This window comes from Camarhynchus parvulus, chromosome 2 (assembly GCF_901933205.1).
Source record: "Camarhynchus parvulus chromosome 2, STF_HiC, whole genome shotgun sequence".
NCBI lineage: Eukaryota > Metazoa > Chordata > Aves > Passeriformes > Thraupidae > Camarhynchus > Camarhynchus parvulus.
In genome coordinates this window covers 33,654,990-33,673,995 of record NC_044572.1, presented here as the reverse complement: position 1 = coordinate 33,673,995, position 19,006 = coordinate 33,654,990, and the positions used below count along the sequence as shown (strand labels likewise).

The window sequence follows — 19,006 nt, the reverse complement described above, 5'->3', positions numbered from 1 at the left end:
TCAGTGCAAAAAAAAAAGAAGCTGGAAAAATAATTTTTAGTAACTGTCTCATTAATTATGATTGTATTTTTTTTTGTTAGAAGAGCATAAAGAAACAGCAATCACTGTTTTCTCCATATAATCAAACAAATGTATTTTTTCCTCTCAGTTTTCTTTTACAAGGGATGAAGAACAGTGAATTTGAGCAAGATGACTTTACCATTATTATGGTTAAAGCTCTGGTCCTCTACTAGGAAAGCAAACTGTAATCAACCACTTAACTGTTACTGAATTACACTTATCTCCACTTCGCCTGTTTAACTTCCCATAAGCATGCTAAGCACCTCTTTAGAATGCATTGACCTCTGATTATTTCTTGCTTTATGTATCCCTTAGCCCACATTGTAGAAGTAAAAAAAAAAATCCTATTGGTAAACAGTGCAGAATAATGCAGTCTGGTTTAGTTTTATTTATTTTGTACACAGGATGAAATTTTTACATCTTTAGGTCCTCCAAAAAATCAAAATTCCAGGCACAAGGACTGAATTTCATGCTGTGAAGTGACACTGATGAAACTTGTTTTTATGTAATGGACCAAATTCACTGTTGCAGTAAGGTGAAAAATTAAATCATTCAGGCTTTTGCCTGTTTGATTACCAAGTTGCAAAAATTATAGTCGTGCCACAAGCTGTGGTTTTGTGATCTTTCTAAATCACAAGATATTCTGTGTTTGTGGGACTTGTGCAGTGGAACCTATACATTAATACACCTATGTTAATAGCATTAATGTTTTTCTGAAGTCAAAGCATGACTGGTAAAGCTGGCTTTATGCTTGAGTGAGAGCATTTCACTTTCTTTTCACTGGAGGAATTTTCAGCCTGGCAGCAATAGTATTATAATAACTGCCAGCTGCTCACTTGGCACAAGAGTGCCTAGAACCAAGAGGAAGAGCCCAGTGCATTATACATATAATTTACTTTTCTCTAAGATGAAGGTTTAGGCCTCATAAATATTTTGATCTGGTCTTTGATGGCTTTTGTACACACCAGTCTGAAAATATGCATGTGGAGCATAACTTGCAGATTTTATTTTGGAGTAATTGGAGTAATTCCCACCAGTAGGGAAGAGCTGGGAAGAGAAATTATTGTGGGAGATTCTTTTGTGAGTGGGTGGTCAAGAATGAAGGGAAACCTGTAAGTTTAAGCAGATGGACCTTCCTTATTTTATACCATGTATTGGATTTGCAAGGTTATTATCTCCCTAAATATTGGATCGTTTTGAAATAGTCTTCACATCAAAAGAATAAGATTCAAGACATTATTTGTAAGGTAGAAACTCTGAAATGGAAATGAGACCTTCTTGTATCCTCAACTCTGTGCTTGCCCACCACTGTCAGGACAATGAGACAGCAGAAATTAGGTCTGGAAGAGTAAACAGAAGCAATCATTGTGCCTTTCTCTACATATAAGCCCACACAGCTACAAGGCACAGAGCATTTCCTACTCACAATGCCACTTTTCTCTTGGGTGTTTAAAATTGGCTTTAAAAAATACAGTGTACCAAAGGAGAAACCAGGGGAGACTATGATCCTTTTAGCATCTTTATTTCTAAATCATTTAATGAAATCTTGAAACAGACCATACAGTGCTAGGAAGGCATGGTGATCTCTGGTGGTCTCATTTTGAGAGAGAAGTTTTGCTCTGATCTTGTAGTGGGCTTGACCACAAGTTTCTCATGAACAGGTGTTGAGACACCCAAGAAAGGTAGTACAAGTAGGTGCTATCTGCATCCCCAGGATGCAAGCTTCTTGCATCTCCACATTTAATTTCTTACAGTGAAATTCCAGTTATCTGTAATTTCTCCAGTGAAATTACAGATAACTGGAATTCAGGCCATTTCACCTGCATGAGGGAAGGATAAAATTCTCCTTGTCATGAGGACATCCTGGGCTGCGCATGGGAGTATAACATGGGAAATTCTGAGCTCTAAAGGAGTATGTGATTTGAAGCATGTGTCAATTTGCTTTATGGTTCTTTACTTAAAATACATAGTAATGCCTTCTTTCTTGGCAGGATTCCTCTGTCTTAGAATCTTTATAGACGGAGCTGTCTTATTCAAAGTCTCATGCTGCAGTCAGCTAATGAACCTCTGATCTCAGCTGCTGGTATAATGTAAGCAAATGCTGCTTTGCTGTAACAAAGTATAGTAAATATACTATAATGCTGCTTTAGTGATACTTTTTTATGAGATTTGTGCCAAGCCTGATGTATTTCAAACTAATGTGGAAGCAATATTCTGATTGAAAGCAACTGCAAAAACCAACTTGCTATGTAAATTCCACACTTTCTGCTGGGAGTTCCCACATCTAGTAGTTGCAGTTCACTCTAAATCCTGTTTGAGAGATGGACAAGATGGTAAAGAAATAAAAAAAAAATGGAAGAAAGATAGAGAATACAACTTAGAAGTTTCCCATGCAGAATCTCGGCAGTAACTGCAAGGAAAATGTGACTGACTCTCTCCTCTTTCTTCCCTGTGTTGTTTTTGTTGTAGTACTGGGACAATGGTATATCCATGTTTGTGCCTTCTTCCTGCCACATATGCACAACACCTGTGGGTCATGAGAATCTGGGAGGAGGTGGTTCCTTCTCTTTCCTTTATGCTTTTCGTACTACTTATTCTCCCTCCCCTTCCTTCTGAAGGTACAGGGCAATGAAAGAAGGAATTTAACCAGATTTATGCTTTTTCTTTCTTGTACGGCTGTATGTGTTGTGGGATATTATAATTGGGTCTGTTTCTACTGCCCTCCAACTAAAGTTCCATCATATTTTTTGGTTCCCAGGCTTCTCTGACAGAAGGATAATAACATGCATATGATCTGTTTCTGCTTCAGCTACTTACAGATTGTGAGTGGCAGTGGGGCTGACCAGCTGCAGTTTGTTTTTTGGAGTTACTGCCTCAGTTGCTTTGAGGAATAGAAAAAGAAATGACTTCTCTATAGGTTAAAGGTGGGAGGAGGACTTTTTTCTGCAGTGGCAGCAGACAGTGAAACACTCTTTTTCCATGCATGTTCTTTTCCTTTTCAAGGAAAAGCTTTCAGTGCCCTGTTCAAAATAAATGTAGTTACAGAAAATTACATCACCAAATGTATCCTGACTTGTCTCAGCAGAAGTAGCAAAATTGAGAGTGGAATTTGGATTCCATGAAGTAGTCAGTTCAGATGACAGAATAACAACACTAGGGAGTCCCCAAAGCATGTCCTTCTCTGGAACTGTGTTGTCCCATTTGATTTGACTGTTCATTAAATGATCACTGGCCAAGCTTCCTCATCAAAGCCCAAACTGATACAAACAATATTGAGTAAAGTTAGATCTAAATGGCAGTTGAAATTCTTAAATTGTAAAATTTAAGAGTGAGCTGCTTTTGTTTGTATGTTTACTTAGGTTTTATGTCTTCCTCATCTGTGGGGCTGCGCTGTTCTGAGATGAGCCCTACTGGATGAGGTAGAGTTGTAAGTGTTGCACACTGATGCCTCCCAATGACCAATATAAAGCAGCACACTAAATATTTGTTAAAATATTTGTACAAAATATTTGTAAAAAACTCTCCACCTCCCCCACTCATGATACCATAATTACATCACCTTTTAAAGTAACTGTTAAACATATCACATACCTGCCATCAAGTGTCTTTGTGTTTAATTCCCATTTAATGTTGGGCTATGACTGCATTTTACCAAGCGAAGGGAGGACAGCTGTATCACTTTAAAATGCATGTTGATTCTGCTTTTGTATTTTTAACACAATAGTTATAATTCCATAGAAGCTAAAATAGAAATTAGTATACTCCTAATCTTTAAAAAGTAATATTAATTTAAAAAATGAAGCGGAAATATCAATGTAAGTAACATTTTACCTACTGTCTTCTGGTGTAAAACAAAATATTTTGCAGTCTAAAGAGCTGGTTGTGTTTTTTAAAGAATGTCTTCTCGTTTTGAGTATTTTCATGCTTTAAAAATCAGCATTCTCTGCATGTTCCTATCTCTTTCTTGTCTTTTTCCTGTCATAACTGTATTTAAATAAAACTACCATAAAACAACTCATTTGTGAACACTGAATTAAAAAAAAATCAATTTTAAGGAACAACCTAAAAACCCAGGAAACTGACATCATCTTTCAGAGACAGTGCTTGGTTCAAGGTCAGATCATTGATCTTTCGCTCAAACTACATAATTTAAAATGGTGTTTTTAGCACAGGATTTGTCTGCTAATATCAGTCCTTTTCTGTGTGTTTATATTGATAGAACATAATGAGATTACATATATTCTGATGAATAATTGCTGCATTGTAAACTTGCCACCTACCTACAGCGTCTCTTATGAATATTTGATGATAATAAGTAGTAGGAACTTCACTGTGTTGCTTACTTAAAGAACCCAGCAGCACAGGAGTACCTTTTGCTCTGCTTTTTTGCTTGGGGTAAGCAGTATGATATTTATATTAATATTAAATATTATACGCATCTAGCATATTCTTGTTCTTAATATTAGGAGTTCTGTTTAAATCATAATTCTGTTGTTTTAGGAGGAAAAGGTTGAGAGATGGAAGACACAATTTTTAACATTTGAAGTTGTATTTTAAGATGAGGCAGGGTTGGCTGGTTAGTCTTAAACATCTATGAATTAGCAGTTGAGGAAACGGAAAAAATGCAGTGAGACATACTCACCATTTTGCCAATGCAGACATATTGTACAAGGTGTCTAAAATTAGTGTCTGTAGGTCAACAGTTTTGTAGATGTCTGTACAATGTCTTTGGTTTATCCATTATCACCTTATAGATCCTATAGGCAGTAGTTTTGTGTCATATATTGCAAATTAGGCAAAATATGTCAGCAACAGGCAGCGCCTTTTATTGTCTCTTTATCTGGTTTCTCTTTTTTTAGATGAGTAATAGAGGGTCTTCCCCTTGTATGCTGTTTCAAGGTATTTTGGTGGGAAGCTGATATTGAAAATCACATTTCTGATTTAATTGTGTTCAACTGAGATTCTTGACTGGGTTTCTCCTATTTACACATTTGAAAACTTAGCGCTTTCATTATCCAACTTGCTTTACAGGCTATGTTTGAAACAGTTGCTGTATTTTGTTTCATTAAATCCTTTTCCTTCTGAGACTTGCAAGGCCTGTTATGCAGCTATATTTTTCCTTACTCAAGTGGTGAGGACAACAGCAACAGCTCTGACATCGATAGGAAGATGTTTCATTTACTTAAAATAATCTGGCATAATAGTTACTAGATTTTTTTTCAGCAGCTCTTGCATATTGAGAGTGTAAAATCCATACGTTTATTAATGCTTCTATAGCAGTTTTCTTGAAAAACAGTGCTTTACAGAATTTGTTTTTCTTTCAGGGAATCAGTTTCCTCCTGTTGCAGCTCAGGATCTTCAGTTTATTCTGAAGGCTGGATACCTGGAAAAACGTAGAAAAGGTAATTTTAGCTATCTTTGTGAAAGTTAGTGCATATTTTATGTATTGGAAGGCTATATGTCTGTATTTGATGTTATACACATGAACAACTTTATACAGGAGTGATAAATAAAATGAGAAGAAGCTGAAATGTTGAAGCATTATTATGCAAAAGAAGCATAGCACATAATTGCTTCTATAGTATTGAAAGAATATCCTATTTATTTACTCACAAAGTCATGCTGTGAAAGTCCAGTCAGCCGTAATTCAGAGATTTTAAGATATTTTGAAGAAAACATTTGGAACGTATGTACAAGTACCATATGTTGACTTCATGTTTCAGTGAGCATCAAGATTTATTTTCCTTCAAGAGGGCAAATATTGATCTCAGCTTTGGTTCAGTCAATATTTACCTTGATTCAATAAATCTTATATTGTCACTTTAATACCCACTTAATGCTGCGATAACTCTAGGAAATATTTAGGAAGTTGTTCATTATTTCCTTATATTTAATGTTACACATGACTTCCCTCTTTATGTGATTTAAAATTCTTATTTGTTTTCTTACCACCAATTTTTATTTCTAATTTTCTTCTCAGTGCTGTGCATTTCCTTAGTTTCCTTTCCTTAGTGTCTTTTCTTAGCTCCTCCTCCCTCTTACCTCATCCTTGAAAAGAAGTAACACATTTTTGTTCAATAATGGCATAAACCAACATAACACATGTTGTATTAATTTCAGACCGCAGTTTTCTTGGATTTGAATGGCAGAAGCGTTGGTGTGCTATCAGCAAGACAGTCTTCTATTACTATGGAAGCGACAAAGGTACTTAAAACGATTATGAAAGCTACTATATTTTAATGCATAAAAGGATATGAAAGATTTGTTGGAGTTGGAAACTGTGACTAAAAGGTAATTTTAAGAAATGGAATGAAACTTTTAAAAGAAAGTTCTTTTCTTTTAAAAAAGATTGGACAGTGCTGTGAATTTTTAAAATATGAAAATATTCATCAGAACTTGTCAGTGTTTTCTAATGCAGGGAAACTGAGGAAAAAAAATTAAGTTTCTTTTAAAGCTACTTTGCTAATAACAGCTGGCTGTTCAGTTTGATAGTATGCTGGTACTCCACTGTTTTACTAGATAGAAAATGTTCTTTCTCTCCGAATAGGATGTTAATTTGAAAACATCCTCTAGTAATTATACCTTCTGAGTTCCTTAGAGATGGTTCTATCCAGGAAAATATTAATCTAAAAGCTGCACAGTGGAGTTCTTTATTTCTTTTTAAATAGTTTATGCTCTGGAAAAGCTAGAAATTAAGTAATGTATTTAACTGAAGTCAGCAATGGAAACTAAAGCAAACTTCTGAAGGTGACTTTTAGATTTAAATGGCCAGTTTGGAAAGAATGTGGCATAAATGTTGTAATATTACTTTGAATTTTTGAAATTGACAGTCAAATAAAGCATATTTAAATTCTGTGCCATGTATATTTGATGTTCAAGGGTAAACAAAATGATACATAATGATATGTGAGTAAATTTTAAAGTAAAATAATGTCTTCCAACACCCCCCCCCCCAAAAAAAAATTCCAAGGCAAACTTTCCATTGATTTTTTTTTCTTTTTGTCTTTTTATTTTTGACATTAGTGCAGGTAGTTATTATGTCGGATTTTTTTATTCAAAGACTAATATAATTTGCTGCAGTTTGTTTCATTCCTTGATATACTGACTCATTTAAGCTCGTCTTCTCTTTAAAACCACGAGAAATAAAGAGCCTAATTGTAAGTCCAGTTTTCATTTTGCTAGTTTCCATCATGTCCTCTTTTCAGTTTTGCTAGGATATCTGCTAAATGTTGCTTTTTGTTCTATACTCTTTTCTTGGGATTTACAAGTTGATCAGGCTTCACAAACATGAAAAATCTTTGTTCAGAAATTTTGAGGAGATGTGGCATGATACTGATTCGGATTTGTCAGTACTGATTGATTTATTTCTCTGGAAAATGATAATGTGCTGTTTACTTATATATATATATATATATAGTTATACATTGCCTAGTAATTTAAAAATAATAATTAAAAAAATAAAAATTATTTTTTCGGAAGATATTTCTAGTTCATAGAGATTGTTCTTGATTATAAAATCTTTGTATTTTTGCCCGCTTTTTTTTAGGAAAAAAAGGCTTGATTTTTTTAACATTCTTTTCCTTATGGCTGTGCTAATGATTATTTATGCTTTCTAGCATGTAGTCTTTGTATTAAGGCAGGCATGTTGCCCACCTGATCTTTGTCCTTTTTTTTCTTTTCTTTTGCAACAACTTGATTATCAAGTCTGTGTTGCAGTTTTTAATACCTGTATTGAAAGTTAAGTTGCCTAGAAATACATTCCCTAGCACTCAGAATGTTGGTGTCATGTTAGGAATTGACTGTCATATTTTGTGGGATCTCTTTCGTTTATGAATCTATAGAGAGGGTTTTTTTTGCTAATGCATTTAGAGCTTTTGTAGGCTGCAGATTGTTTGGGGAAGGTCCTCCTATCCATAACCTAATGGTGTGGGAGGGGCACATGGTCCATTGGAACTGTATTGAATCACAGAATCATTTAGGTTGGAAAAGACCTCTAAGATCATCGAGTGCAACCATTAATGCAGCACTGCCAGGCCCACCACTAAACCCTAAGTGCCAAATTTACATGTGTAATAAATACGTCCAGGGATGGTGACTCCACCACTTCCCTGTGCAACCTGTTCCAATACATGACAACTCTCAGTGAAAAAAAATTGCCTAATACCCAATCTAAACCTTCCCTGGTGCAACTTGAGGCTATTTCTTCTTGTACTATCACTTGTTACTTGGAAGAAGAGACTCACCCCTACCTCATTACAACCTCCTTTCATGTAGTTGTAGAGAGCATGGCATGGTTGGACTCCAAGCAATAATTAATATAATTCATGGAGGAAGCAAACAAATCAGATGCATGAATTTCTGCCCTACCTCCATTGGATTGGTGCTTGTAGTGCAGAAAAACTAGTTAAGCTTGGTGTAGTGACTTAATTTTGTAAAATGGGATGACTAAGTCACTCCTGAACTTGCCTTTGAATAAAAAAAGGTTTTTCTAGACTGGTCAGAGGTACTGTCTTCAGGCCTGATCCTATATAAAAGTGCCTGTTGCAGTGCAGAAGTAACTCACTGTCATTGAGCAGAAACTGGACACCAGCCATGGCAGGCTAGCATGCTGTTAAAAGTGAGCCATCGCCTTAATGGTTGTGAGGCTACATGCTGCAGTTCATCACGCTGTTCAGCTGCACAGTGTCAGCATGGATGAGGTGTGTGATGAGGCAATCCTGAGCAGCTCTGGCATTTACTCACTGCAACTGTTTTCACTCCCACTGTTGTGGCCAGCAGTGGTACCTGCTGTAGCATGCTGTTGTGCTGGGGGCCTCCTTCTTTGACTGTGACCCTTGATGCTGTACCAGGTAACTTGGACCATGTAGAAATTCAGAGTGTGTTCATACCCACAGTAGATCAGTACTGAAGTGTGTGTTTGGTGGCTTTGTGCAAATTGTGAACCTGGTTTCAAAGTGACGCGGATTCCACACGTACTCATTCCTGCTGCCTGCATTACTTTAGATGGATGATGGGCTGCTAGTGCCTGTGTGTTGGGGGATGTAATGCTGAGAGGCAGCAGGGATTTCTGCACCCATCTTGACTTGTTTTGAATTGTGTCTGGTTTTAAAACCAGACCATAGGTGAATAAACTATTGTTCACCATAGGTGAATAAACTATTGTTCACCATAGGTGAAACCCATTTTGTGTCTGCAGTGATGTGTCATTTGTTGACCAAAGTTTGATTTTTTTCATGCTTAAGTACCAGTGGAAATGTAACTGAGTGGTTAATATGAGGCTATAGGATGCCTTTTTATTATTTGTATAGATTTGTTGTTTCCAAAGCAGTTTTAGTTATTCTAACTGAACTTCTCTCCTTTTTGCATTGGGAAAGCAAGAAGTGTGGAAGTGTATAAAGCTCACAAACATTTAAGGAAGAGTTTCAGAATCATTTACTCTAAGCTGAATGATGAAAAAGTAAGGCCTAGTCCAGAAGTATATAGTGCAAGATAAAGCCTGTGAAATACAGTAAATGGCTGTGTGTTTGTGTGCGTGTTCACCTAAAAAACTCCAGGCATCTCTTCGACAGTTGTGATGCCTGCAGGCCAGTGTATTTCTTGTTTCCCTGTTTTCAGTTTTCTCCTCCATTTGGAGAAGCATTGGGTAGTGAAACAATGTAATTTATCCAGCCATATAAACAGGTCTAAGTGAATCACCTGCATTTTTATCTTGATCACTGATAGATGGAGTAGATGGAGAAACAAGGCTTAAAGGTTTGAGCTAATCACATGTCAGAAATAGGTGTTGTGGGATGCACGTGTGTATTTATGCCTGTGCTGCAGTATCAGTTGCCAGCATGTGGCCCACAACATTGCAGAGGGCTGCGTTCAAATGTCAGAGCTGGGTGGGATTTTGAGAAGCTTGCCTGGTGCTCCTTTTCATAGTCTTTCCTTCCATAAATCTTTTACAGTCCTCTCTTTTCTTTTCTTCCATGCAGTTGCACCCTGAATTGAGTACCCTGGTTCCCTATCATTTTTCTATATGATCCCTGGCTGTTCCTGTGTCCTCAGACACCGAGATGGTATGGATAACCTTTCAGACCTCAAAGTGCCTGTGAATAAGGAAAGTTAATTTGTTGCTTTATAAATGATTGAATTAATGGCTTCATTACTTCTTTCTCACTAGGCCACAATGTTATATGCCCTTCTGTCTCAGCAAACTGGAGAGATCAGCTAAATGTTTAGCAAGACAGTAATTGATAACATTATGGTAATTTTTCCTCTGCTAATGGGCACTAAAAATTTATTTTTATTTTTATAACTTGAAAATGGTATCTGCTTGCCCGCCAGTAATATGATATTAAAGAGGCATATAATTCAGAGGCTTTTAGAAAAGTCCAAGTTTATTTTTTATTTTTCAATTTCTTTAGTTTTAACATGGACACGATAATTTTGGATTTCTCTGAATAATAAGATAGCGATGACCAGGCCAGTGGTGAGCTACTTCTATTTGGGCAGAAAAGGGAATTGTGCATGCTCAACAGGACTTTGTTGTGGCAGGGTGATGGCAATCAAAGGCATCTGTTTGATGTGTACTGGGTCTTCTGCTGTGAGACTGTTAAATTCAGACCTCAAGACTCACACTTTTTGTTAATAATGCATTATTTAAAGAATAACTATTGGGTATAAGCAAACAGAATGTAAACAATTCAGTGCCCTAAATCACTTCCTCCATTTCTTAATTATTTTGCAATTTCAGTTTCTCAGAGGACTAGATTAAAGAAAAAAAGAAGAAGGAAAAAAAAGTTGATTACATTTCAGATCTGCTGTCTTAAAAGGAAGAACTTCTGTGCATGCATTTGTTCAAAGGCTGGAAAAGGAATTACCATTTTGGAGATACTTACACTGAGCTATTTTTTCATAGCAGGCATCCTGCACATGGAAAAGTATGTGAAACTACATTTAGCATGAAGCCATGTAAACTGTAAAATCTTAAAGGCTCCTAATTTCAAGATGAAGAGAGTTAAATTATAGATTCTAATAGTATCTATAAATACTTTATCACTCTCTGAAATCTTTCTGTTTGCCTTTGTTCCTTATGTCTTTCTCTGTAACTTCTTTCCTTTCTACTATCCCAGTCCTCTCTGTTCTTCAGAGTGCACTAATTCTTTTAACATGTGCTAATAATATGAGCACATTGCCTTAGGCCTCAAATTTACAACCCAGTAATTTCAAGATCTCATTGAAGGTTTACCCTTCTTTGTTTTAAATGTTCCCATGGACTTAGTTACGCAAGGTTACTTCAAAACGCTTTTTCTCTGCTTCCCTTGAGACTCTCTTTACCCAATATAATATTGGCCCTGTTTCTGTTAACAACATTTAACTCTTTTTAGGATGAATGAAGTTTATATGTGAGAAATATTTAAAGGCTTTCAAATTTTATTCAGATCTGAATTTTCTCTATGTTAAATATAGCCCCCATATTTAGTTCATTTAAAATTCTGTGTAATAGCTTTGTTTTTTTTTTCCTATACCTAGTGCCTGACTCTCCCCTCTGCTATACTACTTTTTAATGATTTTAAATTCCTGTTGCAAAATGATCTACATAGGCCCAGATTTATTTTTCTGTTCTGTGCCTGACATAGGAAGCAGGGGAGAGAGGAGGTTGAGCAAAGGACAGGAAGCAGGGGAGAGAGATGAGAGCAAAGGACAGCTTATGCTGAAATTAGATTTGGCTTCATTGTGAAATAAGTTGTGCTTGATGATGTTCACAGTCCTTTTTATTTTTACAAGACTGATATTACACTTTTTGCATTTCTGTTTTATGTTTTTCTGGGACAACTTAAGGGTTTTCTGTGGTTGAATTGGAACAACAATTTTTTCTTGATAAAATAACACACAGCAAAATTGTTATTGTGCTTCAGAGAAGTGTGTTCCATCAGCATGTATCTCCCTAGTTCTTCCTAAATATGTTGTTGTATTCCTGCCTAAGCAAAACTCTGGTTCTGATTTGGGGGTTCAAAATGAAAATTAAGCATCTGTAATGTAAGTGTGCTTCTACTGTTGACTCCTGCTATAAAAACTAACAGTATCTAATTTTAATTCTCCAAGTAAAATCTTTAAGTCTTCAAAACATTTTAATATCAGAAACTGTTTAATTCTCCCTAAAGCACAGTATCTAGAAAATATTTCTGATATAAACAATTTATCTGGTGATGTGAAAGTTCACAGGAGCCGCTGTGGCCCTAATTTCACGAAGCATCTTGAAACCAGAAGCCCAGGTCTGTCCAAACCCGTTTAGCTACAAGCCTGTGCCAAGCAGTGAAGTCGAGGTGATTGTTGAGTCTGATGATCCCAGGATGCCTCTGCCTTCAAGCCTGCACCTGACTGCTCTGCCTGGCCAGGCAGCTGCTGTGGGTCATGGTTTGCTCCGTGGTGATCAAGGGATGGTCTGATCCTTTTCAGTTGCTTTCCAGTCCTAACTGGAAAGGTGTATTCTGCAAGAGCAAGTGGCATTTGTAGACCTCCACTGTTTGTCACCATCAGAGCAGGCAGCTGAGCTATAGCTGACCTGTGTTCTGCCATTCTGTATTTCTGGAGCCATTTCTCAGGACATACTGGGTCTTATCTCTGGCTTGCTGCCACAGGGAGTGTGAATTCATGGAGTCTTTCAACTTTAACAGGTTCTGAGTCAGGGCTGTGAAGTACCTCGTTGTCTTAGAATTTCCTCATTTGCACCACACTGGACTTTATTCAGAGGTTACTGCTAAGACAATTGGAAGTAAAAGCAGCAATGCCAAGTCTAGTCTATTGCTATAATGGCCATTGAAAGACTATAATAGCAAAGGATGGATGTATATAAATATTTGGTGATGTATACAGGTAATTTTCATTAGCACTGAAATAGTGTGTTCAGAGAGATAAGACAAAAACCGTATAAACAGAAAAACAATCAAATGGGATATGGATGTCATGCACCATCCCCTTCCAAAGTACAGCATCTTTGTGGTTTAACTGCAATGCTCTTTGAAAGAACGAGTACCAGTGCAAAGATCATTCGAGATTAGCTCTGTAAAAGTGTATTACCATAAAAGGGATCATCCATGTCACAGAGAAGCAGTCTCAGAAATAATCCAAGAGAGTAAATTTGAATACTTGCCTCATTTTTATCTTGACAAAATGTTTTTACCTTTTGAACCTGGTATTTGTTTATTCTGCCTGCGTGCTCCTATCTTCTAGGGTTTTGATAAACCTCCAGCATGGGAGAGTGAGAAATTAATGTGTTTCACTTCATCTTCTCCCTGAGGTCACAAGGGAGGGAACAATAACAGTCCTAGGCAGAAATGAATTTCATTAAAAGGAACCTAGTTAACCTATTGCAAGTTATTATTTCTAATACCTACCTTGGTGTGATTTCATGAATTTTGCATGTGTGTGCTGTTTGAAATAGAGGTGGAGGATTGAGCAAATAGAAAATACTAGTACTATATTATTAGTACTTATTTAAGACAGAATAAAACTTACTGTGGGGGAAGGGACTAGAAGTGAAAATAGAATGGTGCCCCAGATTTTCTCATATGATTGTATTATTGGGTATTTGCTTGCCCTGGGTGAGAGTTCATAAAAAGGTGGAAGGACAGAGAATATGTGTCTATGTGCACATAAGATTCCTAGAAAGAGTATTTGACTGGTGACTGCCCTTATGTCCATGTATGTTCACATTGCTTTGTTAGCCAATTTTTACACTCTCACGAGTGGAAACAGATTTTATTTCCTATTAAATTCCCAGAAATATGACAAAAATTTGTTGAAAACAATAGTTTTCCTATTTTATCTACAGTAGAAATTTTCTCCTTTTGTTGACAAGCATAAGCAATGGATGCTCAATTTGCACCTAAGTTCTATTCAGCAATACTGAGAGTAGTTTCACTGCTGTGCCTGGTGCTTATTGTTGATTAACGCTTTTCTCTTCTGCGTAAAAAAAGCCTCACACTAAATGGCATTTTTTTAAAATATGCAACTGCACTTTGTTTGCCTGTGCAAAATGTGAAATACAATGCCAGTCTTCACTTGAATGCTGCACTGTGATCTGCAGAAATTGCAAAACTTAATTACTTTTACATTTTTGGTTTGTTTTTAATATTCGCCAAAATATGCCAGAGCACATAAAATCTGCTGTAGAATTTGGTTTGAAGGGCTCGAAAGGAGTGCACAGGTGCTGCTTGCACAACATGCACAAGTCAGATCTGTTGTAAGTGATACTTTTATAAACCAGGACCTTTGAAAAGTAGAATATTGTCTTTAAAACAACCACATGGCTGTACCTAATAAACTGTGGTAGGGCTCAGTACTTTTATTAGCTAATTAAACATTTGCTGTTTTGAGAGAAAGGCTTTTGGAGTGAACACAGATGCACACACCTGAATTTATAACGAAATTCATTCTGTATTTTTCCCATGTTGAAATCAGGCACATCTGGGAGTGGGTGGGAGAATGTGAAAAGCAGCTTTTCCAATTGCTTAAAAAGAAGCTTGAAGTTTATTTTTTGAGTGAAGTGGTTAGTTTAGGAGGGAGCTCAGCAAGTTCTGAGCTAGACAGGTTTTCCCATTGGTTTACTGAACCTGAAAGAGACACTGATTTATAGGAAACGTGTCTTGCAAGTTCCAGTTCTTGGCTTTCCCTAGATACAAGTGTCATAACACGCACTTCTTACTAAATAAGACCACCATCTGCAAACATACCCCTGTGGAATTTCTTAGGCATCCTACAGAAAAAATGTACTTTTGGGTATATCTTCCCTTAAAATAAAGCTTTATCTCCAGAAGCATCACTTAATCATTTGGCTAAAAACCTGCGTGTTCTTTGTAAAATTCATGAAATAGAAAACAAAATCTGAATAAACGATAACCTGCTGAGCCACTTACATTCACTGTTGTAAATGAAGCTCTAACTTTGTTTTTTATCACCAACAGACAAACAACAGAAAGGTGAATTTGCCTTAGAGGGCTACACCATCAGAATGAATAATAGCCTTCGGAAGGATACGAAGAAAGATTGTTGTTTTGAAATCTCTGCTCCAGATAAGCGCATTTATCAGGTTGGACTTTTTTATGTTGACTTGAAATTTAATTGACAAAGCTGTTACAATTCCAGTTAGTGAATTAGCATTTCCAGTGAAACAACTGTCACTGATATCTTAATGAAAAAAGGAAACCCTAGCTTGCACGTATTTAATATTCATATATTAGGAAAAAAAAATCTGATTAAACGTATGTATGTACATGTTCAAATATTATCTTTTTGGTCAAGAGCAAGGAAATCTATCATCTTTATCTATTGGTCATTTCAATATTACCATTTTAATATCTATTGTATAGTGTGTCTGTGTGATTTCTTGGATGAATTAAATAGTAAAAAACGTTAAAATATGTATCAGTGTTAAATACATATTGTATTGGTCATGGCTTTTCAAGGAAAACCTACAAAAAGGCACATATCAGCTGTGCAATTCAGAGATCTATCAGCCAGACATCAATATGGAATGTAAGTTTAATAAGTTTTAAATATCTGAGATTGCGGTTGAAAGCCAGTTAATTAAGCTGTCAGGTAGTGTGTTGGAGTCTGACAAGAACATTTTTAAGAAAACTGTACCCAGCAGTCTAAAGAAATTCATGGGTGTCTTCTAATTGTCAAGGGCAAATTTTGTTCATCAGTTCTGGCTTTGACATTGATGAAGAGAAGCAGCTTTTTTCTGCACAGCTGCCAGCTGCTGATCAGAGTTTCAAATCCATCATCCTCTCCTTCAATTACGTAAATTTGTCAAAATTAGCTGTACATTATAAGAAGCATCCTTGCAAGAAAAGTACCAGAAGACATGAAAAGAATGCTAATGGTTTCTCGAGGAAGTGACGGGAATGTTACATTCCCTCTTTTTTATTGCTAATGAAATTGTAGTTGTGTTTTTGACATTACTGCTAGTAGTTATTAATAAACATTTAATAGTTTACAGCTGCCACTCCCAAAGAAGCAGAGGAATGGGTACAGCAAGTCAGATTTGTAATTCAAGGTAAGCCAGCCAGTAGAGCAGTTGCCTTCATTGCCAATACTGCTTAGTGACAGTCGTTCTATCCATTTACTTGTCTGTCATGTTAATACCTGTAGGATTCCCACATGTCCAAGTTTTGAGTAGCAAGTCCTAATTTTCAATTGTATACAGCTTTTATATGACTTTTCTCTTTCTTCAAGATTTTTGCTTTTCTCCCAGAATACTATTTAGCTTGAAAGCTCTCCCTTATATAAGCTCCTTCATATAAACTCTTTCTTACCCCTTGAACAGTGTAAAAAAACAATAAGCAGAATGTACTGGAAGGAGCAGGTCATAGAAGAATTATTTTCATTTTGCATAAATTTCTGCTTAGGCATTCTTTTCCACTAGATGTTAACTTTTTAAACCACTGTTACATAGATATGGGATCTAATGCTGTTCCTGAGGAGGAGGAAGAGGAATATGATGATGTTGGACAAGCGAACAGTGGCCTGATAGATGATAGCATTTATGAAGAAGTTAAAGGTATTATTGAATTCTTTCTAACTGTGTGACTTGTGATCATTTTGTCTTCTCTTCTTCTAGTTTGATAACCCTGAGTGGCTTAAAGGAAGTGAGTAAAGTAGCATGATGAATAAGATACTTTTAGATTTCAGATTTTAGTATGATATTCAAAAAAAATGTCTTCAGTTCTGAGTGAGAGAACAGTTTTCTTTAGCAAGGCATCAAAATAGCACACAATGTGTAAAAGTGAACTCAGGGGACCTTCAGCTCATTAACATTTTCTGGTATGCAATTTTTTTAAATTAAAAAATTGAAAAGCCTTACAGCTTTTTCCAGGAACATGCCCATTATTTCTTTTCTTTATTCATTTTGGCATTTGTATTAAGCAGAAGTTCTCTATCGTTCCAAATGTTACCAGCTTCTGCCTAATACATGGTATTACAATCCTGCAAGAAAGCAATGTGTTTGTTTGAAAAGACTCTGGAAGTGAACTGCAAGGAAAGCAACATGAGTGTTGACACTGTTCTGTTTCATGTTTTCCAGCATGGCTATGATGATACTGAAACTTTTTACTGTGGATTTTCCAATGTGGTCGAATGATTATGCCTTTAAATGTCCAACTGTATCTGTCAGATGGCTAAACAAAGAAAGAGAGCTTGGCAAAAGTTCTTGATTATAGACATTCAAGTACTGGGAGAAAGCTTGCTGTTCTTTATTAAATTTTAAGAAGCTGAAAAAAAATCAATTTTTCAGTTATCATTAGTTAACAAGTGATATGACAATTAATAATCACTTTGTATGAAATAGAGTTCTATACCCCTTGCTGTTTGGAGCAGTGCAATTATCAGCAATAATCTGAGAGGAAAAATTAGTTGTTTCATGTGATGCTGACTAATCTTCTGTATCTATTAGGTAGAATTTCCTGACCACTGGAGAAAAGATCATTTTACACTTTGTCTTGATTTTCAAATTAAGGTCATTTCAGTGAATAAAGGGTGAAAAAAACAAGTGTCTCATGAAAATGAGTATCATAAAATTATAAGATATTAATTTATATATCTTTAGGAGCTGTTTTTTGGGTTGTTCCATATCTTTGAATTGTACCTAGATTACTTCACCACATAATGCATGTTCTGCTGAAGTGACATGCAGTGTGTCATGCATGCTGAAAAACTCTCTGCAGTGAATATAAAAACTACATTACTGGGCTTAATTTTATAGCTACAAGATACATCCAAACCTTATTACAGTGCTTTTTGGATGTTGAGGTTCTTACAGAATGAGGTCTTGTGTGCTTGCTTATGCTTTTGTTAAAGAAGCTCTACATATATCCTGGGATGAATTACTCTTTTTTGAGCTTCAGTTACCTTACCTGTTCATTTGAATGCCAGATAGTAAGTAGATCTGGAGCAGTTACACATAAAATACCCGGAGAAGGGCATTGGTTAATACAGATTTTGAGTTCTTTGCTTTGAGCTCTGTCTTCAGTGAATTGCTGCCTTGGTGTGATTCTGTAGGAATTTAGAGTATTTTCACTTACATCCCATTTTTGTGAGTTTTCTGGGAGCCGTTATCTCTAATGTGGCTAATAAACCTGAAATGTAAAAACATCACAAAGAAGGGGTAGTTCAAGAAATTTAGTTTCAGTTTTTAGTTAATTTATTTCCCTGTGATCTTGGAGTGTGCTTCATTTTCATATTATCAAGTAGAGATTATCTTCTTTTATCTCATGCTTTTTCCATCTTGTCTATTTGAATTGTGAACTTCTCAGGAAAGACCATTTTACTTCTTAGAGTGGAGCTTTTAGTTTTGACATAATTAAGTAAAAATAAAGCATAAGTTTGCAATAGGTTTTAGGTGATTATTTAGGTCCTTATATCTTCCATAAATGTGCTTTAATAATCATATGCTTTACAGACTTATGACTCTGAAGCCTTAGAGTAGTCCTCTTCTTAGTTCATGTCATATTGAAGCGTGTCAGGTGAAATGCTGGCTGACAAACCTCACAGGAGTAGGCCTTATTTTTTTCTTGTGTAGCTGTTCATCTAAACTTGATGGTAAAAGAGTACATTCCATTTTGGTTCATCTCTTTTAATTAGACCTGATTGGTTACATTTAATTACTCTTGGCTCTCTTTGCTATTTTCCCAGGTAAGTGAATTACACTTTCTTCCTTTCATGGTCAAAGGTGGAGCATCATTATCCCTGCTGTTACCTGGCATAATAATACAGAACAAATAAGAAATCTGGAATGCCTGGTAGGAGAACAGAAAAAAATTATTTGTACAGCTGCAAAGCTATGCTAAGCTCTGGAATGCAGAAGGCAAACATGCTAGATCCTTGTGAAGAGAGAGAAGAAATTAATCTCCACTTTGTTTTTATCCTCAAAGCATATTCATGTTAGAGGATTCTAATCCTC

The 19,006-nt window shown here is 36.1% G+C and overlaps 1 protein-coding gene across 1 annotated transcript in view; it reads left to right on the top strand.

Moving 5' to 3' along the window:
* SKAP2 (src kinase associated phosphoprotein 2) overlaps window positions 1-19,006 on the top strand; it is a 119,773-nt gene that overhangs the window by 64,773 nt on the left and 35,994 nt on the right. Inside the window, exons 5-9 of the mRNA XM_030943616.1 lie at window positions 5,385-5,462; window positions 6,181-6,264; window positions 15,012-15,136; window positions 16,042-16,105; window positions 16,505-16,609. Of these exons, the coding sequence (XP_030799476.1) occupies window positions 5,385-5,462; window positions 6,181-6,264; window positions 15,012-15,136; window positions 16,042-16,105; window positions 16,505-16,609 (456 nt within the window). The remainder of the gene's footprint in view (window positions 1-5,384; window positions 5,463-6,180; window positions 6,265-15,011; window positions 15,137-16,041; window positions 16,106-16,504; window positions 16,610-19,006) is intronic.